The 25,759-nt window shown below is 46.3% G+C and overlaps 1 protein-coding gene across 1 annotated transcript in view; it reads left to right on the plus strand.

Moving 5' to 3' along the window:
* Positions 1-889: 889 nt before the first annotated feature.
* The window catches only part of LOC129824574 (dual specificity calcium/calmodulin-dependent 3',5'-cyclic nucleotide phosphodiesterase 1A-like), a 152,296-nt gene continuing 127,426 nt past the window's right edge, over positions 890-25,759 (plus strand). The window contains exons 1-3 of the mRNA XM_055884265.1: positions 890-1,404; positions 21,293-21,455; positions 23,308-23,421. Of these exons, the coding sequence (XP_055740240.1) occupies positions 1,128-1,404; positions 21,293-21,455; positions 23,308-23,421 (554 nt within the window). The 5' untranslated portion in view covers positions 890-1,127. The remainder of the gene's footprint in view (positions 1,405-21,292; positions 21,456-23,307; positions 23,422-25,759) is intronic.

The following is a 25,759-nucleotide window of genomic DNA, read 5'->3' on the forward strand; positions in this document are numbered from 1 at the left end:
CTCCCTGACCAACATGGCTGACCAACATGGCTGACCAACTCCCTGAAAATCTCCCTGACCAACATGGCTGACCATCTCCTTGACCATCTCCCTGACCACCATGGCTGACCATCTCCCTGACCAACTCCCTGACCAACATGGCTGATCAACTCCCTGACCATCTCCCTGACCAACATGGCTGACCTTTATAACATTTTAAGAAGGTTCATGGCCATTCTAGGATTATATTAACTCTGATAAATATATACATTTAAAAAAAACAGTTGAAAATGTTTAGCTTTTTCTATTCCAGCTATTACAATGAGCAGTCCTCCCCATTTCTCCCTACACCACCTTCAATTGGATGGGTAGTGTAGAATGATACCTGCTGACCATTAGAAAACCCCTCTTAAACTGCAGCAGAGCTGAAAATACATTTCTTATATTTACCTTTATTTAACTAGACTAGAACCAATTCTTATTTACAACTCTGGACCAATTGTGTGCCGCCCTATGGGACTCCCAATCAAGGCCGGATGTGATGCAGATGGACTAGAACCAGGGACTGCAGTGACGCCTCTTGCACTGAGATGCTGTGCCTCAGACCACTGCGCCACTCGGGAGCCCGGGGGTTCCGGAGCGCTTGATTTTCTGCGGTATTAATACATCCGACAAGCACCAGACTCATTACTGAGCTTGTTTTTGCAGGTCTTTGCCCTTGAGACTCCCTTGTGTTTGACATAGCAACTTTCTCCACCATGTGACGCCATCCCCTGGCGACAGACAGGATGCCTCTGAGAGAAGAGGAGGGTGAGAGGAGGAAAAGCTTGCGGGAGGATGATGAACCCAAACACTGTTCTGTTGTCTGGAAATATTTCACCCAGCATGGACTGGGCTGCTACAGTCTGCGGGGAAGGAGAGGAGGAAACCCGACGAACCAACAAATCATTTGAACGATGAAGAAGTTCCCTCTCCCTACTCCCTCCGGTGAGTTTTAGATATTGGCACCGGGCTGTTTCTCTGAAAACCTACTGGAAAACTTCACGGGAAATGGTTTTGAATATCCATATTATGCTTCCTTCACTGCACTTTAACTTTCTAAAGACCTGCTGCTCTGATCACTAAAAACAAGTATTGAAGCCACCGCCATGGGCTCTGTGACGTCTGCCATGACCAGACGGACCAGACACGCATTGGTCAAAGTTGGTTCAGAACCCGAGCACGAGACTGACCGGAGCCTCTCCGCCCCGAAGTCTGACCGCGGGAGGAAGAGGAGCGTGCGCCTCAACGTCTCCTCCTCGAACCAGATCGGACGGCAGAGCACGAGACAGTCGCTGTCCGAGGTGCCGAACGTGCCAGATGCCGGTGGCGGAAGGGTGGGGACGTCACAGAGCGCTCTCGAGCCCTCTGGTAACGGGCTCAACCGTGAGTTTCCAGTTCAACTTTCTTTGATTTTAAATTACATTCAGTAGCAGTGCGTGGAGAAAATCACAAAACAAGCCATCATTTTTTCTACATATTACAACCTGTGTGTTCATTTCGTTGTTTGCTTCTATAGCCTGTTAGTTCATATGCCTTGACACCGAGATATATAGCCCTAAGGCCGACGCAATAAGAAGACACAGTGGCAGAATAAATTCAACCACACATTTGTTTCATCACCAAACCGGAGAGCAACATCTGTCCGGTGCAGTCAATAAATCATATTGCTTACAACAACCAGTTACATGACCTACAGCATGGTCAAGCAAGGTAATGTTTCCGGCGTTGTAGGACAGAACAACTATTGATGTAGAACCACGGAGAGTTAAACAGGAAACAGGATCTGCCTCCACTATTCCAGAACCATTTCAACTTCATCTAATCACCTCTGCTTAGTCTGATACACTGACAACTAATTACTTCGCTACTATGGCCTATTTATTGCCTTACCTCCTCACGCCATTTGCACACACTGTATATAGACTTTTCTATTGTGTTATTGGCTGTATGTTTGTTTACTCCATGTGTAACTCTGTGTTGTTGTTTGTGTCGCACTGCTTTGCTTTATCTTGACCAGGTCGCAGTTGTAAATGAGAACTTTTTTTTTTTAATACCAAAAACGATTTAGTCCAATCAAAGTAAGGTGAATATGAAGTGGCTGTCCATGGTAGTGATTTCTGTGTGTGTAAGTATAAAAACACGTTGACTCAAAAAACTCAACAAATACTTGTAGACAGCCATCCTCTTCTTTCAGGTTTATGACATACTGAGACAGAGGGGCGTGGTTTATGACATGCAGAGACAGAGGGGCGTGGTTTATGACATGCAGAGACAGAGGGGCGTGGTTTATGACATGCTGAGACAGAGGGGCGTGGTTTATGACATGCTGAGACAGAGGGGCGTGGTTTATGACATGCTGAGACAGAGGGGCGTGGTTTATGACATACTGAGACAGAGGGGCGTGGTTTATGACATACTGAGGCAGAGGGGCGTGGTTTATGACATGCTGAGACAGAGGGACGTGGTTTATGACATGCAGAGACAGAGGGGCGTGGTTTATGACATACTGAGACAGAGGGGCGTGGTTTATGACATACTGAGACAGAGGGGCGTGGTTTATGACATACTGAGGCAGAGGGGCGTGGTTTATGACATGCTGAGACAGAGGGGCGTGGTTTATGACATGCTGAGACAGAGGGGCGTGGTTTATGACATGCTGAGACAGAGGGGCGTGGTTTATGACATACTGAGACAGAGGGGCGTGGTTTATGACATACTGAGGCAGAGGGGCGTGGTTTATGACATGCTGAGACAGAGGGGCGTGGTTTATGACATACTGAGACAGAGGGGCGTGGTTTATGACATGCTGAGACAGAGGGGCGTGGTTTATGACATACTGAGACAGAGGGGCGTGGTTTATGACATACTGAGGCAGAGGGGCGTGGTTTATGACATGCTGAGACAGAGGGGCGTGGTTTATGACATGCTGAGACAGAGGGGCGTGGTTTATGACATGCTGAGACAGAGGGGCGTGGTTTATGACATACTGAGACAGAGGGGCGTGGATTATGACATACTGAGGCAGAGGGGCGTGGTTTATGACATGCTGAGACAGAGGGGCGTGGTTTATGACATACTGAGACAGGGGCGTGGTTTATGGCATACTGAGACAGAGGGGCGTGGTTTATGACATACTGAGACAGAGGGGCGTGGTTTATGACATATTGAGGCAGAGGGGCGTGGTTCATGACATACTGAGGCAGAGGGGCGTGGTTTATGACATACTGAGACAGAGGGGCGTGGTTTATGACATACTGAGACAGAGGGGCGTGGTTTATGACATGCAGAGACAGAGGGGCGTGGTTTATGACATACTGAGGCAGAGGGGCGTGGTTTATGACATGCTGAGACAGAGGGGCGTGGTTTATGACATGCTGAGACAGAGGGGCGTGGTTTATGACATACTGAGACAGAGGGGCGTGGTTTATGACATACTGAGACAGAGGGGCGTGGTTTATGACATACTGAGACAGAGGGGCGTGGTTTATGACATACTGAGACAGAGGGGCGTGGTTTATGACATACTGAGACAGAGGGGCGTGGTTTATGACATGCAGAGACAGAGGGGCGTGGTTTATGACATGCAGAGACAGAGGGGCGTGGTTTATGACATGCTGAGACAGAGGGGCGTGGTTTATGACATGCTGAGACAGAGGGGCGTGGTTTATGACATGCTGAGACAGAGGGGCGTGGTTTATGACATACTGAGACAGAGGGGCGTGGTTTATGACATACTGAGGCAGAGGGGCGTGGTTTATGACATGCTGAGACAGAGGGACGTGGTTTATGACATGCAGAGACAGAGGGGCGTGGTTTATGACATACTGAGACAGAGGGGCGTGGTTTATGACATACTGAGGCAGAGGGGCGTGGTTTATGACATGCTGAGACAGAGGGGCGTGGTTTATGACATACTGAGGCAGAGGGGCGTGGTTTATGACATACTGAGGCAGAGGGGCGTGGTTTATGACATGCTGAGACAGAGGGGCGTGGTTTATGACATGCTGAGACAGAGGGGCGTGGTTTATGACATACTGAGGCAGAGGGGCGTGGTTTATGACATGCAGAGACAGAGGGGCGTGGTTTATGACATATTGAGGCAGATGGGCGGGGTTTATGACATACTGAGGCAGAGGGGCGTGGTTTATGACATGCTGAGACAGAGGGGCGTGGTTTATGACATACTGAGACAGAGGGGCGTGGTTTATGACATGCTGAGACAGAGGGGCGTGGTTTATGACATACTGAGACAGAGGGGCGTGGTTTATGACATACTGAGGCAGAGGGGCGTGGTTTATGACATGCTGAGACAGAGGGGCGTGGTTTATGACATACTGAGACAGAGGGGCGTGGTTTATGACATACTGAGGCAGAGGGGCGTGGTTTATGACATGCTGAGACAGAGGGACGTGGTTTATGACATGCAGAGACAGAGGGGCGTGGTTTATGACATACTGAGACAGAGGGGCGTGGTTTATGACATACTGAGACAGAGGGGCGTGGTTTATGACATACTGAGGCAGAGGGGCGTGGTTTATGACATGCTGAGACAGAGGGGCGTGGTTTATGACATGCTGAGACAGAGGGGCGTGGTTTATGACATGCTGAGACAGAGGGGCGTGGTTTATGACATACTGAGACAGAGGGGCGTGGTTTATGACATACTGAGGCAGAGGGGCGTGGTTTATGACATGCTGAGACAGAGGGGCGTGGTTTATGACATACTGAGACAGAGGGGCGTGGTTTATGACATGCTGAGACAGAGGGGCGTGGTTTATGACATACTGAGACAGAGGGGCGTGGTTTATGACATACTGAGGCAGAGGGGCGTGGTTTATGACATGCTGAGACAGAGGGGCGTGGTTTATGACATGCTGAGACAGAGGGGCGTGGTTTATGACATGCTGAGACAGAGGGGCGTGGTTTATGACATACTGAGACAGAGGGGCGTGGATTATGACATACTGAGGCAGAGGGGCGTGGTTTATGACATGCTGAGACAGAGGGGCGTGGTTTATGACATACTGAGACAGGGGCGTGGTTTATGGCATACTGAGACAGAGGGGCGTGGTTTATGACATACTGAGACAGAGGGGCGTGGTTTATGACATATTGAGGCAGAGGGGCGTGGTTCATGACATACTGAGGCAGAGGGGCGTGGTTTATGACATACTGAGACAGAGGGGCGTGGTTTATGACATACTGAGACAGAGGGGCGTGGTTTATGACATGCAGAGACAGAGGGGCGTGGTTTATGACATACTGAGGCAGAGGGGCGTGGTTTATGACATGCTGAGACAGAGGGGCGTGGTTTATGACATGCTGAGACAGAGGGGCGTGGTTTATGACATACTGAGACAGAGGGGCGTGGTTTATGACATACTGAGACAGAGGGGCGTGGTTTATGACATACTGAGACAGAGGGGCGTGGTTTATGACATACTGAGACAGAGGGGCGTGGTTTATGACATACTGAGACAGAGGGGCGTGGTTTATGACATGCAGAGACAGAGGGGCGTGGTTTATGACATGCAGAGACAGAGGGGCGTGGTTTATGACATGCTGAGACAGAGGGGCGTGGTTTATGACATGCTGAGACAGAGGGGCGTGGTTTATGACATGCTGAGACAGAGGGGCGTGGTTTATGACATACTGAGACAGAGGGGCGTGGTTTATGACATACTGAGGCAGAGGGGCGTGGTTTATGACATGCTGAGACAGAGGGACGTGGTTTATGACATGCAGAGACAGAGGGGCGTGGTTTATGACATACTGAGACAGAGGGGCGTGGTTTATGACATACTGAGGCAGAGGGGCGTGGTTTATGACATGCTGAGACAGAGGGGCGTGGTTTATGACATACTGAGGCAGAGGGGCGTGGTTTATGACATACTGAGGCAGAGGGGCGTGGTTTATGACATGCTGAGACAGAGGGGCGTGGTTTATGACATGCTGAGACAGAGGGGCGTGGTTTATGACATACTGAGGCAGAGGGGCGTGGTTTATGACATGCAGAGACAGAGGGGCGTGGTTTATGACATATTGAGGCAGATGGGCGGGGTTTATGACATACTGAGGCAGAGGGGCGTGGTTTATGACATGCTGAGACAGAGGGGCGTGGTTTATGACATACTGAGACAGAGGGGCGTGGTTTATGACATGCTGAGACAGAGGGGCGTGGTTTATGACATACTGAGACAGAGGGGCGTGGTTTATGACATACTGAGGCAGAGGGGCGTGGTTTATGACATGCTGAGACAGAGGGGCGTGGTTTATGACATGCTGAGACAGAGGGGCGTGGTTTATGACATGCTGAGACAGAGGGGCGTGGTTTATGACATACTGAGACAGAGGGGCGTGGTTTATGACATACTGAGACAGAGGGGCGTGGTTTATGACATGCAGAGACAGAGGGGCGTGGTTTATGACATGCAGAGACAGAGGGGCGTGGTTTATGACATGCTGAGACAGAGGGGCGTGGTTTATGACATGCTGAGACAGAGGGGCGTGGTTTATGACATGCTGAGACAGAGGGGCGTGGTTTATGACATACTGAGACAGAGGGGCGTGGTTTATGACATACTGAGGCAGAGGGGCGTGGTTTATGACATGCTGAGACAGAGGGACGTGGTTTATGACATGCTGAGACAGAGGGGCGTGGTTTATGACATACTGAGACAGAGGGGCGTGGTTTATGACATACTGAGACAGAGGGGCGTGGTTTATGACATACTGAGACAGAGGGGCGTGGTTTATGACATACTGAGACAGAGGGGCGTGGTTTATGACATACTGAGACAGAGGGGCGTGGTTTATGACATGCAGAGACAGAGGGGCGTGGTTTATGACATGCAGAGACAGAGGGGCGTGGTTTATGACATGCTGAGACAGAGGGGCGTGGTTTATGACATGCTGAGACAGAGGGGCGTGGTTTATGACATGCTGAGACAGAGGGGCGTGGTTTATGACATACTGAGACAGAGGGGCGTGGTTTATGACATACTGAGGCAGAGGGGCGTGGTTTATGACATGCTGAGACAGAGGGACGTGGTTTATGACATGCAGAGACAGAGGGGCGTGGTTTATGACATACTGAGACAGAGGGGCGTGGTTTATGACATACTGAGGCAGAGGGGCGTGGTTTATGACATACTGAGGCCGAGGGGCGTGGTTTATGACATGCTGAGACAGAGGGGCGTGGTTTATGACATACTGAGACAGAGGGGCGTGGTTTATGACATGCTGAGACAGAGGGGCGTGGTTTATGACATGCTGAGACAGAGGGGCGTGGTTTATGACATGCTGAGACAGAGGGGCGTGGTTTATGACATACTGAGACAGAGGGGCGTGGTTTATGACATACTGAGGCAGAGGGGCGTGGTTTATGACATGCTGAGACAGAGGGACGTGGTTTATGACATGCTGAGACAGAGGGGCGTGGTTTATGACATACTGAGACAGAGGGGCGTGGTTTATGACATACTGAGACAGAGGGGCGTGGTTTATGACATACTGAGACAGAGGGGCGTGGTTTATGACATACTGAGACAGAGGGGCGTGGTTTATGACATACTGAGACAGAGGGGCGTGGTTTATGACATGCAGAGACAGAGGGGCGTGGTTTATGACATGCAGAGACAGAGGGGCGTGGTTTATGACATGCTGAGACAGAGGGGCGTGGTTTATGACATGCTGAGACAGAGGGGCGTGGTTTATGACATGCTGAGACAGAGGGGCGTGGTTTATGACATACTGAGACAGAGGGGCGTGGTTTATGACATACTGAGGCAGAGGGGCGTGGTTTATGACATGCTGAGACAGAGGGACGTGGTTTATGACATGCAGAGACAGAGGGGCGTGGTTTATGACATGCAGAGACAGAGGGGCGTGGTTTATGACATGCTGAGACAGAGGGGCGTGGTTTATGACATGCTGAGACAGAGGGGCGTGGTTTATGACATACTGAGACAGAGGGGCGTGGTTTATGACATACTGAGGCAGAGGGGCGTGGTTTATGACATGCTGAGACAGAGGGACGTGGTTTATGACATGCTGAGACAGAGGGGCGTGGTTTATGACATACTGAGACAGAGGGGCGTGGTTTATGACATACTGAGACAGAGGGGCGTGGTTTATGACATACTGAGACAGAGGGGCGTGGTTTATGACATACTGAGACAGAGGGGCGTGGTTTATGACATACTGAGACAGAGGGGCGTGGTTTATGACATGCAGAGACAGAGGGGCGTGGTTTATGACATGCAGAGACAGAGGGGCGTGGTTTATGACATGCTGAGACAGAGGGGCGTGGTTTATGACATGCTGAGACAGAGGGGCGTGGTTTATGACATGCTGAGACAGAGGGGCGTGGTTTATGACATACTGAGGCAGAGGGGCGTGGTTTATGACATGCAGAGACAGAGGGGCGTGGTTTATGACATATTGAGGCAGATGGGCGGGGTTTATGACATACTGAGGCAGAGGGGCGTGGTTTATGACATGCTGAGACAGAGGGGCGTGGTTTATGACATACTGAGACAGAGGGGCGTGGTTTATGACATGCTGAGACAGAGGGGCGTGGTTTATGACATACTGAGACAGAGGGGCGTGGATTATGACATACTGAGGCAGAGGGGCGTGGTTTATGACATGCTGAGACAGAGGGGCGTGGTTTATGACATACTGAGACAGGGGCGTGGTTTATGGCATACTGAGACAGAGGGGCGTGGTTTATGACATACTGAGACAGAGGGGCGTGGTTTATGACATATTGAGGCAGAGGGGCGTGGTTTATGACATGCTGAGACAGAGGGACGTGGTTTATGACATGCTGAGACAGAGGGGCGTGGTTTATGACATACTGAGACAGAGGGGCGTGGTTTATGACATGCAGAGACAGAGGGGCGTGGTTTATGACATACTGAGACAGAGGGGCGTGGTTTATGACATGCAGAGACAGAGGGGCGTGGTTTATGACATGCAGAGACAGAGGGGCGTGGTTTATGACATGCTGAGACAGAGGGACGTGGTTTATGACATGCAGAGACAGAGGGGCGTGGTTTATGACATACTGAGGCCGAGGGGCGTGGTTTATGACATGCTGAGACAGAGGGGCGTGGTTTATGACATACTGAGACAGAGGGGCGTGGTTTATGACATGCTGAGACAGAGGGGCGTGGTTTATGACATGCTGAGACAGAGGGGCGTGGTTTATGACATGCTGAGACAGAGGGGCGTGGTTTATGACATACTGAGACAGAGGGGCGTGGTTTATGACATACTGAGGCAGAGGGGCGTGGTTTATGACATGCTGAGACAGAGGGACGTGGTTTATGACATGCTGAGACAGAGGGGCGTGGTTTATGACATACTGAGACAGAGGGGCGTGGTTTATGACATACTGAGACAGAGGGGCGTGGTTTATGACATACTGAGACAGAGGGGCGTGGTTTATGACATACTGAGACAGAGGGGCGTGGTTTATGACATACTGAGACAGAGGGGCGTGGTTTATGACATGCAGAGACAGAGGGGCGTGGTTTATGACATGCAGAGACAGAGGGGCGTGGTTTATGACATGCTGAGACAGAGGGGCGTGGTTTATGACATGCTGAGACAGAGGGGCGTGGTTTATGACATGCTGAGACAGAGGGGCGTGGTTTATGACATACTGAGACAGAGGGGCGTGGTTTATGACATACTGAGGCAGAGGGGCGTGGTTTATGACATGCTGAGACAGAGGGACGTGGTTTATGACATGCAGAGACAGAGGGGCGTGGTTTATGACATACTGAGACAGAGGGGCGTGGTTTATGACATACTGAGGCAGAGGGGCGTGGTTTATGACATGCTGAGACAGAGGGGCGTGGTTTATGACATACTGAGGCAGAGGGGCGTGGTTTATGACATACTGAGGCAGAGGGGCGTGGTTTATGACATGCTGAGACAGAGGGGCGTGGTTTATGACATGCTGAGACAGAGGGGCGTGGTTTATGACATACTGAGGCAGAGGGGCGTGGTTTATGACATGCAGAGACAGAGGGGCGTGGTTTATGACATATTGAGGCAGATGGGCGGGGTTTATGACATACTGAGGCAGAGGGGCGTGGTTTATGACATGCTGAGACAGAGGGGCGTGGTTTATGACATACTGAGACAGAGGGGCGTGGTTTATGACATGCTGAGACAGAGGGGCGTGGTTTATGACATACTGAGACAGAGGGGCGTGGTTTATGACATACTGAGGCAGAGGGGCGTGGTTTATGACATGCTGAGACAGAGGGGCGTGGTTTATGACATGCTGAGACAGAGGGGCGTGGTTTATGACATGCTGAGACAGAGGGGCGTGGTTTATGACATACTGAGACAGAGGGGCGTGGATTATGACATACTGAGGCAGAGGGGCGTGGTTTATGACATGCTGAGACAGAGGGGCGTGGTTTATGACATACTGAGACAGGGGCGTGGTTTATGGCATACTGAGACAGAGGGGCGTGGTTTATGACATACTGAGACAGAGGGGCGTGGTTTATGACATATTGAGGCAGAGGGGCGTGGTTCATGACATACTGAGGCAGAGGGGCGTGGTTTATGACATACTGAGACAGAGGGGCGTGGTTTATGACATACTGAGACAGAGGGGCGTGGTTTATGACATGCAGAGACAGAGGGGCGTGGTTTATGACATACTGAGGCAGAGGGGCGTGGTTTATGACATGCTGAGACAGAGGGGCGTGGTTTATGACATACTGAGGCAGAAGGGCTGGGTTTATGACATACTGAGACAGAGGGGCGTGGTTTAAGACATGCAGAGACAGAGGGGCGTGGTTTATGACATACTGAGGCAGAGGGGCGTGGTTTATGACATACTGAGGCCGAGGGGCGTGGTTTATGACATGCAGAGACAGAGGGGCGTGGTTTATGACATATTGAGGCAGATGGGCGGGGTTTATGACATACTGAGACAGAGGGGCGTGGTTTATGACATGCAGAGACAGGGGGGCGTGGTTTATGACATACTGAGGCAGATGGGCGTGGTTTTGACATACTGAGACAGAGGGGCGTGGTTTATGACATACTGAGACAGAGGGGCGTGGTTTCGGATGCTTGAAGGAAAATTATGAAACAGAGAGAGGACAGATACATCATTTTACATGTTATTTTTAATGTTTTTATGTTATTTTGGGAAGCCTGGCTTCCTTTGGCTTCCATGAATACACGACACTGAGAGCATTTAAAACCGAGGACACACTTCAAAAAGACGATAGAAAGTTCAACTTGCTGCCGATTTATATGCGCTTGATAGATACAGATATAATATAACTCGAATAAAGTAGAATAGAAGCAGATGATAACTCTACCAAACAGATATACTAACCGTATTGGATATATTAACCCCAGATCTCTCCTGTTGGACTCTCAGTCTAACAGATGTCTCATGTTGGACTCTCAGTCTAGCAGATGTCTCATGTTGGACTCTCAGTCTCACAGATGTCTCATGTTGGACTCTCAGTCTCACAGATGTCTCATGTTGGACTCTCAGTCTCACAGATGTCTCATGTTTGACTCTCAGTCTAACAGATGTCTCATGTTGGACTCTCAGTCTAGCAGATGTCTCATGTTGGACTCTCAGTCTCACAGATGTCTCATGTTGGACTCTCAGTCTAACAGATAACTCATGATGGACTCTCAGTCTCACAGATGTCTCATGTTGGACTCTCAGTCTAGCAGATGTCTCATGTTGGACTCTCAGTCTCACAGATGTCTCATGTTGGACTCTCAGTCTAACAGATAACTCATGATGGACTCTCAGTCTCACAGATGTCTCCTGTTGGACTCTCAGTCTCACAGATGTCTCCTGTTGGACTCTCAGTCTAGCAGATGTCTCATGTTGGACTCTCAGTCTAACAGATGTCTCATGTTGGACTCTCAGTCTCACAGATGTCTCATGTTGGACTCTCAGTCTAACAGATGTCTCCTGTTGGACTCTCAGTCTAACAGATGTCTCCTGTTGGACTCTCAGTCTAGCAGATGTCTCATGTTGGACTCTCAGTCTAGCAGATGTCTCCTGTTGGACTCTCAGTCTCACAGATGTCTCCTGTTGGACTCTCAGTCTCACAGATGTCCCATGTTGGACTCTCAGTCTAGCAGATCTCTAAGTTGGACTCTCAGTCTCACAGATGTCTCCTGTTGGAATCTCAGTCTAGCAGATCGCTCATGTCCATTGGTCTGCTAATAAGAGATGACCTAACCTAATGATTTTCCTTTCAATCTGCTTCTGTTGAGAAGAAAGAAAACTGTGTGTGAGGGTTTTCTTCTGCACTGTTTAACCAGTAGACGTGGAGGATGGAGTGTCGCCTTGTTAACGTCCAAAAGCGTCATTCCAGTCACATGCTCCTTTTCCATTTCCCCTGAAAACCAGATGCCTCCCCGCACTGTTCCCTGTATACTATAGACATAGAGACCCTGTATACTGTTGCTTGTCTGTCTGTGGAATAATGTTCATTGAATTCATCCACGACATGAATGGGCAGATAGAGTCCTTTGAAGATGGATATCAATGGTGGTCTGTCCAACTACCAAAGCCTCTGTTTGATGTGGCAGTATCTGGTCTGAAATAAACACAGCTACCAAAGCCTCTGTTTGATGTGGCAGTATCTGGTCTGAAATATACACCGTGTTTCAGAGATCACATTTCCATACAGTTGGTTGGTTCTCCTCAGTCTCCCGCTTTCTCTTTCTGCATACCTCTGTCTCTCTCTACCTCCCTCCCCGAGAGGGGGAGGGTTGTCCCTGTTTGGCTCCTAAAATACCCTCTGTTGTGTTGTAACGATGACTACGTGTCGATGAGACAACCAAGTGAGTTTCCTCTCAAACTTCCTGGGAACCTCTCACCTGTAGTCTCACAACTCTCCCTCGGGTCTCACCTCCACTCACAACGTTGACCTGAGGGAGGACATTCACAGAACCTCCTGAACCTCCACATCACATGTCCATTCGGAGGAGAACCATGACACAGTAACTCTAATGTTGTATACAACAACACAGTTAAAACCTCTTGGCGCACGGATCCCTTTAACGGGATCATTTTCGTAAACAACCGCTGAATTGCAGAGCGCCAAATTGAAAAAAAAAAAACATTTTATTTTTATTTTCATGAAATCACAAGTGAAATATACCAAAACACAGCTTAGCTTGTTGTTAATCCAACTATCGTGTCAGATTTTTAAAATATGCTTTACAGCGAAAGCAATCCAAGCGTTTCTGAGTTTATCGATCACTAGACAAAACATTACGAACAGCTAGCAGCAATGTAGATTGGTCACAAAAGTCCGAAAAGCAATACAATTAATCGCTTACTTTTGATGATCTTACCTTTGATGATCTTCGGACGTTTGCACTCACAAGACTCCCAGTTACACAATAAATGTTTCTTTTGTTCGATAAATATTATTTTTATATCCAAAAACCTCCATTTGGTTGGTGCGTTATGTTCAGAAATCAACAGGCTCGAGCGGTCATGAAGGGAAGACGAAAATTCCAAATAGTATCCGTAAAGTTCGTAGAAACATGTCAAACATTTTTTATAATCAATCCTCAGGTTGTTTTTAACATAACTAATTGATCATATTTCAACCGGACGGTAAACTATCAACACTAGAGAGAAAGAAAATGTCGAGCAACAACTTTCGCGCGCATGAACTAATCAAAGGACACCTGGCCATCCACTGACGCGTTCTGATAAATCTCGCTAATTTTTCAGAATAAAAGCTTGAAACTATGTCTAAAGCATGTTCACAACCTGTGGAAGCCATTTGAAAAGGAATCTGGTTGATATCCCTTTAAATAGAGGATAGGCAGGAAATGGAACAGGGATTTTTCAAAATAAGAGCCACTTCCGGGTTGGATTTCCTCAGGATTTCGCCTGCAAAATCAGTTCTGTTATACTCACAGACAATATTTTGACAGTTTTGGAAACTTTAGAGAGTTTTCTATCCTAATCTGTCAATTATATGCATATTCTAGCATCTGGGCCTGAGAAATGGGCCGTTTACATTGGGAACGTTATTTTTCCAAACATAAAAATTCTGCCACGAAGTTCAAAGTCACACAATGTAGGATACAAACGTATTACAACTGTAGCAGGCCAATCCTTCTCCTGGAGGTATGCTGGCTTCTTTTCTAGCCCAGCCTTAACCTGTCTAGGATCAGCGTGCCGCTAGCGGCACCCCCCCCCCCCCCCCCCCACTGAAAAACCAGTGCCGCGAAATTCAAAAAAAATATATTTTTTAAATATTTAACTTTCACACATTAAAGTCCAATACAGCTAATGAAAGACACAGATCTTGTGAATCCAGTCAACATGTCCGATTTTTAAAATGTTTTACAGGGAAGACACAATATGTAAAGATGTACATCTATTACCTAAAAACACATTAGCATAATCCACCATCTTTTATTTGTCCACCAACACCAGTAGCCATCACCAATTCGGCTAAACTAAGATATTTATAGCCCCTAACCAACAAAAAAACTCATCAGATGACAGTCTGATAACATATTTATGGTATGGGATAGGTTTTGTTAGAAAAAAGTGCATATTTCAGGTAGATGGCATAGGTTACAATTGCACCCACCGTCACAAATGGAATAGAAAAACTACTTAGAGCAACGTGTTTACCTACTTACTAATCATCAAACATTTCGTAAAAATACACAGCATACACGAATCGAAAGACACAGATCCTGTGAATACAGACAATATTTCAGATTTTCTAAGTGTCTTACAGCGAAAACACAATAAATCGTTATATTAGCATAGCACATAGCACATAGCAGCCCAGCATTGATTCTAGCCAAAGTGAGCGATAACGTCAACATCGCCAAAAATATATTAATTTTTTCACTAACCTTCTCAGAATTCTTCAGATGACACTCCTGTAACATCATATTACACAATCCATATAGAGTTTGATCGAAAACGTTTATATTTAGCCACCAAAATCATGGTTAGACAATGTGAAATGTAGCTCAGCTGGTCAGAAAATGTCCTTGCGCCACTTAGACAGTGATCTACTCTTATACATAAATACTCATAAACGTGACTAAAAAATATAGGGTGGACAGGGATTGATAGACAATTTAATTCTTAATACAATTGCGGAATTACATTTTTTAATTTATCCTTACTTTTCAATACAGTTTGCGCCAAGCGAAGCTACGTCAAAAAACATGGCGTCCTAAGCCACTAAAATGTTTCGACAGAAACACGATTTATCATAATAAAAATGTCCTACTTTGAGCTGTTCTTCCATCAGTATCTTGGGCAAAGGATCCTTTCTTGGGAGTAATCGTCTTTTGGTGGAAAGCTGTCCTCTTGCCATGTGGAAATGCCAACTGCGTTCGGGATGAACTGAAAAGCGTGCCCGACTATTCACATCGTTTCAAAAATAAATGTCCCAAAATCGCACTAAACGGATATAAATTGCTATAAAACGCTTTAAATTAACTACCTTATGATGTTTTTAACTCCTATAACGAGTGAAAAGATGACCGGAGAAATATAACAGGCTAAACTAACGCTTGGAACAGGAGCGGCTCGGTGTCCTCCACGCGCATTACGCACCAAGAAAAGACTTGCTAGCTACAGGGTTTTTTCATTTGTAGTGCCTGTGAACGCGCAATCGACCCCATTGGAATCGTCATCACGTAAAGGCATCCAGGGGAAGACGTAAGAAGTGTCCGTATAGTCATAGCAATAACAGTGCTTTCTGAAATCTGACTCCATGTCAGGGAAATTGCTGTAGAATGGGCTCTGTTCCACTTAGAGACAAAATTTCAACTCCTATAGAAACTATAGACTGTTTTCTATCCAATAATAATAATAATATGCATATTGTACGATCAAGGATTTTGTGGGAAGCCGTTTCAAAAATTACCCAATTAGCATAAATAGTCTCAACAGCGCCCCCATCCTCAACAGGTTAACCACATGAGAGACAGGAGCCCAGCCTTAACCACATGAGAGACAGGAGCCCAGCCTTAACCACATGAGAGACAGGAGCCCAGCCTTAACCACATGAGAGACAGGAGCCCAGCCTTAACCACATGAGAGACAGGAGCCCAGCCTTAACCACATGAGAGACAGGAGCCCAGCCTTAACCACATGAGAGACAGGAGCCCAGCCTTAACCACATGAGAGACAGGAGCCCAGCCTTAACCACATGAGAGACAGGAGCCCAGCCTTAACCACATGAGAGACAGGAGCCCAGCCTTAACCACATGAGAGACAGGAGCCCAGCCTTAACCACATGAGAGACAGGAGCCCAGCCTTAACCACATGAGAGACAGGAGGAAAGACAGGTTTTAACCACATGAGAGACAGGAGCCCAGCCTTAACCACATGAGAGACAGGAGGACAGACAGGTTATAACCACATGAGAGACAGGAGGACAGACAGGTTTTAATGGAAACATCAGGTCTGTTATTAGACAGACTAAACCACATGAGAGAGACAGGAGGACAGACAGGTTTTAATGGAAACATCAGGTCTGTTATTAGACAGACTAAACCACATGAGAGACAGGAGGACAGACAGGTTTTAATGGACACATCAGGTCTGTTATTAGACAGACTAAACCACATGAGAGAGACAGGAGGACAGACAGGTTTTAATGGAAACATCAGGTCTGTTATTAGACAGACTAAACCACATGAGAGACAGGAGGACAGACAGGTTTTAACCACATGAGAGACAGGAGGACAGACAGGTTTTAATGGCAACATCAGGTCTGTTATTAGACAGACTAAACCACATGAGAGACAGGAGGACAGACAGGTTTTAATGGAAACATCAGGTCTGTTATTAGACAGACTAAACCACATGAGAGACAGGAGGACAGACAGGTTTTAATGGAAACATCAGGTCTGTTATTAGACAGACTAAACCACATGAGAGAGACAGGAGGAAAGACAGGTTTTAATGGAAACATCAGGTCTGTTATTAGACAGACTAAACCACATGAGAGAGACAGGAGGACAGACAGGTTTTAACCACATGAGAGAGACAGGAGGACAGACAGTTTTTAATGGACACATCAGGTCTGTTATTAGACAGACTAAACCACATGAGAGAGACAGGAGGAAAGACAGGTTTTAATGGAAACATCAGGTCTGTTATTAGACAGACTAAACCACATGAGAGAGACAGGAGGACAGACAGTTTTTAATGGACACATCAGGTCTGTTATTAGACAGACTAAACCACATGAGAGACAGGAGGACAGACAGGTTTTAACCACATGAGAGACAGGAGGACAGACAGGTTTTAATGGAAACATCAGGTCTGTTATTAGACAGACTAAACCACATGAGAGACAGGAGGACAGACAGGTTTTAATGGAAACATCAGGTCTGTTATTAGACAGACTAAACCACATGAGAGACAGGAGGACAGACAGGTTTTAATGGAAACATCAGGTCTGTTATTAGACAGACTAAACCACATGAGAGACAGGAGGACAGACAGGTTTTAATGGAAACATCAGGTCTGTTATTAGACAGACTAAACCACATGAGAGACAGGAGGACAGACAGGTTTTAACCACATGAGAGACAGGAGGACAGACAGGTTATAACCACATGAGAGACAGGAGGACAGACAGGTTTTAATGGACACATCAGGTCTGTTATTGGACAGACTAAACCACATGAGAGACAGGAGGACAGACAGGTTTTAACCACATGAGAGAGACAGGAGGACAGACAGGTTTTAATGGAAACATCAGGTCTGGTATTAGACAGACTAAACCACATGAGAGACAGGAGGAAAGACAGGTTTTAACCACATGAGAGAGACAGGAGGACAGACAGGTTTTAACCACATGAGAGACAGGAGGACAGACAGGTTTTAACCACATGAGAGACAGGAGGAAAGACAGGTTTTAATGGAAACATCAGGTCTGTTATTAGACAGACTAAACCACATGAGAGACAGGAGGACAGACAGGTTTTAATGGAAACATCAGGTCTGTTATTAGACAGACTAAACCACATGAGAGACAGGAGGACAGACAGGTTTTAATGGAAACATCAGGTCTGTCATTAGACAGACTAAACCACATGAGAGACAGGAGGACAGACAGGTTATAACCACATGAGAGACAGGAGGACAGACAGGTTTTAATGGAAACATCAGGTCTGTTATTAGACAGACTAAACCACATGAGAGACAGGAGGACAGACAGGTTTTAACCACATGAGAGAGACAGGAGGACAGACAGGTTTTAACCACATGAGAGACAGGAGGAAAGACAGGTTTTAACCACATGAGAGAGACAGGAGGACAGACAGGTTTTAACCACATGAGAGACAGGAGGAAAGACAGGTTTTAATGGAAACATCAGGTCTGTTATTAGACAGACTAAACCACATGAGAGAGACAGGAGGACAGACAGGTTTTAATGGAAACATCAGGTCTGTTATTAGACAGACTAAACCACATGAGAGAGACAGGAGGACAGACAGGTTTTAATGGAAACATCAGGTCTGTTATTAGACAGACTAAACCACATGAGAGACAGGAGGACAGACAGGTTTTAACCACATGAGAGACAGGAGGAAAGACAGGTTTTAACCACATGTGAGACAGGAGGACAGACAGGTTTTAATGGCAACATCAGGTCTGTTATTAGACAGACTAAACCACATGAGAGACAGGAGGACAGACAGGTTTTAATGGAAACATCAGGTCTGTTATTAGACAGACTAAACCACATGAGAGACAGGAGGACAGACAGGTTTTAACCACATGTGAGACAGGAGGACAGACAGGTTTTAATGGCAACATCAGGTCTGTTATTAGACAGACTAAACCACATGAGAGACAGGAGGACAGACAGGTTTTAATGGAAACATCAGGTCTGTTATTAGACAGACTAAACCACATGAGAGACAGGAGGACAGACAGGTTTTAACCACATGAGAGACAGGAGGAAAGACAGGTTTTAACCACATGAGAGACAGGAGGAAAGACAGGTTTTAACCACATGAGAGAGACAGGAGGAAAGACAGGTTTTAATGGAAACATCAGGTCTGTTATTAGACAGACTAAACCACATGAGAGACAGGAGGACAGACAGGTTTTAACCACATGAGAGACAGGAGGACAGACAGGTTTTAATGGAAACATCAGGTCTGTTATTAGACAGACTAAACCACATGAGAGACAGGAGGACAGACAGGTTTTAATGGAAACATCAGGTCTGTTATTAGACAGACTAAACCACATGAGAGAGACAGGAGGACAGACAGGTTTTAATGGAAACATCAGGTCTGTTATTAGACAGACTAAACCACATGAGAGACAGGAGGACAGACAGGTTTTAATGGAAACATCAGGTCTGTTATTAGACAGACTAAACCACATGAGAGACAGGAGGACAGACAGGTTTTAACCACATGAGAGAGACAGGAGGACAGACAGGTTATAACCACATGAGAGACAGGAGGACAGACAGGTTTTAATGGAAACATCAGGTCTGTTATTAGACAGACTAAACCACATGAGAGACAGGAGGACAGACAGGTTTTAACCACATGAGAGACAGGAGGAAAGACAGGTTTTAACCACATGTGAGACAGGAGGACAGACAGGTTTTAATGGCAACATCAGGTCTGTTATTAGACAGACTAAACCACATGAGAGACAGGAGGACAGACAGGTTTTAATGGAAACATCAGGTCTGTTATTAGACAGACTAAACCACATGAGAGACAGGAGGACAGACAGGTTTTAACCACATGTGAGACAGGAGGACAGACAGGTTTTAATGGCAACATCAGGTCTGTTATTAGACAGACTAAACCACATGAGAGACAGGAGGACAGACAGGTTTTAATGGAAACATCAGGTCTGTTATTAGACAGACTAAACCACATGAGAGACAGGAGGACAGACAGGTTTTAACCACATGAGAGACAGGAGGAAAGACAGGTTTTAACCACATGAGAGACAGGAGGAAAGACAGGTTTTAACCACATGAGAGAGACAGGAGGAAAGACAGGTTTTAATGGAAACATCAGGTCTGTTATTAGACAGACTAAACCACATGAGAGACAGGAGGACAGACAGGTTTTAACCACATGAGAGACAGGAGGACAGACAGGTTTTAATGGAAACATCAGGTCTGTTATTAGACAGACTAAACCACATGAGAGACAGGAGGACAGACAGGTTTTAATGGAAACATCAGGTCTGTTATTAGACAGACTAAACCACATGAGAGAGACAGGAGGACAGACAGGTTTTAATGGAAACATCAGGTCTGTTATTAGACAGACTAAACCACATGAGAGACAGGAGGACAGACAGGTTTTAATGGAAACATCAGGTCTGTTATTAGACAGACTAAACCACATGAGAGACAGGAGGACAGACAGGTTTTAACCACATGAGAGAGACAGGAGGACAGACAGGTTATAACCACATGAGAGACAGGAGGACAGACAGGTTTTAATGGAAACATCAGGTCTGTTATTAGACAGACTAAACCACATGAGAGACAGGAGGACAGACAGGTTTTAATGGAAACATCAGGTCTGTTATTAGACAGACTAAACCACATGAGAGACAGGAGGACAGACAGGTTTTAATGGAAACATCAGGTCTGTTATTAGACAGACTAAACCACATGAGAGACAGGAGGACAGACAGGTTTTAATGGAAACATCAGGTCTGTCATTAGACAGACTAAACCCAGTCACCAGATCTCAATCCATTTGAGCATCTGTGGAATGAGATGGAACGAGCTATTTGGAGTAGAAATCCCACTACCAGCCAACTTGACACAACTGTAGGAAGCATTGGAGTCAACACACGGGCCAGTATCCTTATAGATCGCTTTCATCACCTTGAGACCGTGCCCAACTAACTGAGGCTGTTCTGAAGGCAAAAGTGGGTGCAACTAAATATTAGGAAGGTGTTCATAGTGTTTTGTATAATCAGTGTTATTAATACACATAAATTACGCAATACATGAAATGTAATCACAAACCACAAAAAGCAAAACACAATCATATGAGTCAAACCCATTCATCGGTAAAAAGGCCCTCTAACATCCGCCTGCCTTAGAGGCCACCAACTTTTACGCGTTTTGGAGATACAAATAAAACTAAAGACACAAAAACATAACAGCAGATTTACCTAAATCTTGGTTACCTACCTATCATGTACCACATTGTTGAATCTGACAGTGTCACCTAAACCCAACAGGTTCCAAGTCCCAGAGTGCAATGTGGTCGGCCCCGGCGGCAGGGATTGGCGTGAGAGACGGAGAGACGAAGATTCTATTTGACCCTCGTAGCCCCGAGGAGGTCCTGGCTGATGAACTTCCTGCTTCTAACGGGCCAGACGTCACAGAGAAGACTGCTATCAGGTCAGCCTATAAGCTATCAGGTCTGGTGTTATATAGACTACAGAGAAGACTGCTGTCAGGTCTGGTGTTATATAGACTACAGAGAAGACTGCTGTCAGGTCTGGTATTATATAGACTACAGAGAAGACTGCTGTCAGGTCTGGTGTTATATAGACTACAGAGAAGACTGCTAATAGGTCTGGTGTTATATAGACTACAGAGAAGACTGCTAACAGGTCTGGTGTTATATAGACTACAGAGAAGACTGCTGTCAGGTCTGGTGTTATATAGACCACAGAGAAGACTGCTAATAGGTCTGGTGTTATATAGACTATAGAGAAGACTGCTGTCAGGTCAGCCTATAAGCTATCAGGTCTGGTGTTATATAGACTACAGAGAAGACTGCTGTCATGTCTGGTGTTATATAGACTACAGAGAAGACTGCTGTCATGTCTGGTGTTATATAGACTACAGAGAAGACTGCTGTCAGGTCTGGTGTTATATAGACTACAGAGAAGACTGCTGTTAGGTCTGGTGTTATATAGACTACAGAGAAGACTGCTAACAGGTCTGGTGTTATATAGACTACAGAGAAGACTGCTGTCAGGTCTGGTGTTATATAGACCACAGAGAAGACTGCTAATAGGTCTGGTGTTATATAGACTATAGAGAAGACTGCTGTCAGGTCAGCCTATAAGCTATCAGGTCTGGTGTTATATAGACTACAGAGAAGACTGCTATCAGGTCTGGTGTTATATAGACTACAGAGAAGACTGCTGTCAGGTCTGGTGTTATATAGACTACAGAGAAGACTGCTGTCAGGTCTGGTTTTATATAGACTACAGAGAAGACTGCTGTCAGGTCTGGTGTTATATAGACTACAGAGAAGACTGCTGTCAGGTCTGGTTTTATATAGACTACAGAGAAGACTGCTGTCATGTCTGGTGTTATATAGACTACAGAGAAGACTGCTAATAGGTCTGGTGTTATATAGACTATAGAGAAGACTGCTGTCAGGTCAGCCTATAAGCTATCAGGTCTGGTGTTATATAGACTACAGAGAAGACTGCTATCAGGTCTGGTGTTATATAGACTACAGAGAAGACTGCTGTCAGGTCTGGTGTTATATAGACTACAGAGAAGACTGCTATCAGGTCTGGTGTTATATAGACTACAGAGAAGACTGCTGTCAGGTCTGGTGTTATATAGACTACAGAGAAGACTGCTGTCAGGTCTGGTATTATATAGACTACAGAGAAGACTGCTGTCAGGTCTGGTGTTATATAGACTACAGAGAAGACTGCTGTCAGGTCTGGTGTTATATAGACTACAGAGAAGACTGCTAATAGGTCTGGTGTTATATAGACTACAGAGAAGACTGCTAACAGGTCTGGTGTTATATAGACTACAGAGAAGACTGCTAATAGGTCTGGTGTTATATAGACTACAGAGAAGACTGCTGTCAGGTCTGGTGTCATATAGACTACAGAGAAGACTGCTAATAGGTCTGGTGTTATATAGACTACAGAGAAGACTGCTAACAGGTCTGGTGTTATATAGACTACAGAGAAGACTGCTAATAGGTCTGGTGTTATATAGACTACAGAGAAGACTGCTGTCATGTCTGGTGTTATATAGACTACAGAGAAGACTGCTGTCATGTCTGGTGTTATATAGACTACAGAGAAGACTGCTGTCAGGTCTGGTTTTAAGTTTAACCCTGGTCCTGGATTGATGCCACCCTGTAGGTTTTAACGATCATGTTGTTTCTCTGTCCTCCTGCAGTTTGACTGTCATAATATTTATGTTGTGTTTCTGTCCTCCTGCAGTTTGATTGAGTCATAATATTTGTTGTTTCTCTGTCCTCCTGTAGATTGAGATGTCTGCTGAAACAGCTGGAGAGAGGAGAGGTGTCTCTGGTGGACCTCAAGAAGAACCTGGAGTATGCTGCCACTGTTCTGGAGTCAGTGTATATAGAGAAGACCAGGTACACACTGTTCTGGAGTCAGTTTATACAGAGGAGACCAGGTACACACTGTTCTGGAGTCAGTTTATATAGAGGAGACCAGGTACACACTACTACACACACTGTTCTGGAGTCAGTTTATATAGAGGAGACCAGGTACACACTGTTCTGGAGTCAGTTTATATAGAGGAGACCAGGTACACACTGTTCTGGAGTCAGTTTATATAGAGGAGACCAGGTACACACTGTTCTGGAGTCAGTTTATATAGAGGAGACCAGGTACACACTACTACACACACTGTTCTGGAGTCAGTTTATATAGAGGAGACCAGGGACACACTGTTCTGGAGTCAGTTTATATAGAGGAGACCAGGCACACACTGTTCTGGAGTCAGTTTATATAGAGAAGACCAGGTACACACTACTACACACACTGTTCTGGAGTCAGTTTATATAGAGGAGACCAGGTACACACTGTTCTGGAGTCAGTTTATATAGAGGAGACCAGGTACACACTGTTCTGGAGTCAGTTTATATAGAGGAGACCAGGTACACACTGTTCTGGAGTCAGTTTATATAGAGGAGACCAGGTACACACTACTACACACACTGTTCTGGAGTCAGTTTATATAGAGGAGACCAGGTACACACTGTTCTGGAGTCAGTTTATATAGAGGAGACCAGGGACACACTGTTCTGGAGTCAGTTTATATAGAGGAGACCAGGTACACACTGTTCTGGAGTCAGTTTATACAGAGGAGACCAGGGACACACTGCTACACACACTGTTCTGGAGTCAGTTTATATAGAGGAGACCAGGTACACACTGTTCTGGAGTCAGTTTATATAGAGGAGACCAGGTACACACTGTTCTGGAGTCAGTTTATATAGAGGAGACCAGGTACACACTGTTCTGGAGTCAGTTTATACAGAGGAGACCAGGGACACACTGTTCTGGAGTCAGTTTATATAGAGGAGACCAGGGACACACTGCTACACACACTGTTCTGGAGTCAGTTTATATAGAGGAGACCAGGTACACACTGTTCTGGAGTCAGTTTATATAGAGGAGACCAGGTACACACTGTTCTGGAGTCAGTTTATATAGAGGAGACCAGGTACACACTGTTCTGGAGTCAGTTTATATAGAGGAGACCAGGTACACACTGTTCTGGAGTCAGTTTATATAGAGGAGACCAGGTACACACTACTACACACACTGTTCTGGAGTCAGTTTATATAGAGGAGACCAGGTACACACTGTTCTGGAGTCAGTTTATATAGAGGAGACCAGGGACACACTGTTCTGGAGTCAGTTTATATAGAGGAGACCAGGTACACACTGTTCTGGAGTCAGTTTATATAGAGGAGACCAGGTACACACTGTTCTGGAGTCAGTTTATATAGAGGAGACCAGGTACACACTACTATACACACTGTTCTGGAGTCAGTTTATATAGAGGAGACCAGGTACACACTACTACACACACTGTTCTGGAGTCAGTTTATATAGAGGAGACCAGGTACACACTGTTCTGGAGTCAGTTTATATAGAGGAGACCAGGTACACACTACTATACACACTGTTCTGGAGTCAGTTTATATAGAGGAGACCAGGTACACACTACTACACACACTGTTCTGGAGTCAGTTTATATAGAGGAGACCAGGTACACACTGTTCTGGAGTCAGTTTATATAGAGGAGACCAGGTACACACTGTACATATCAGGGATTCGATCTTGCAACCTTCTGGTTGCTGGCCCAACGCTCTAACCTTAGGCTACCTGTCTCTAACCACTAGGCTACCTGTCTCTAACCACTAGGCTACCTGTCTCTAACCACAAGGCTACCTGTCTCTAACCACTAGGCTACCTGTCTCTAACCACTAGGCTACCTGTCTCTAACCACAAGGCTACCTGCCTCTAACCACTAGGCTACCTGTCTCTAACCACTAGGCTACCTGTCTCTAACCACTAGGCTACCTGTCTCTAACCACTAGGCTACCTGTCTCTAACCACAAGGCTACCTGCCTCTAACCACTAGGCTACCTGTCTCTAACCACTAGGCTACCTGCCTCTAACCACTAGGCTACCTGCCTCTAACCACTAGGCTACCTGCCTCTAACCACTAGGCCACCTGCCTCTAACCACTAGGCTACCTGCCTCTAACCACTAGGCTACCTGCCTCTAACCACTAGGCTACCTGTCTCTAACCACTAGGCTACCTGCCTCTAACCACTAGACTACCTGTCTCTAACCACTAGGCTACCTGCCTCTAACCACTAGGCTACCTGCCTCTAACCACTAGGCTACCTGTCTCTAACCACTAGGCTACCTGTCTCTAACCACTAGGCTACC

Source organism: Salvelinus fontinalis, chromosome 26 (genome assembly GCF_029448725.1).
Source record: "Salvelinus fontinalis isolate EN_2023a chromosome 26, ASM2944872v1, whole genome shotgun sequence".
Lineage (NCBI taxonomy): Eukaryota > Metazoa > Chordata > Actinopteri > Salmoniformes > Salmonidae > Salvelinus > Salvelinus fontinalis.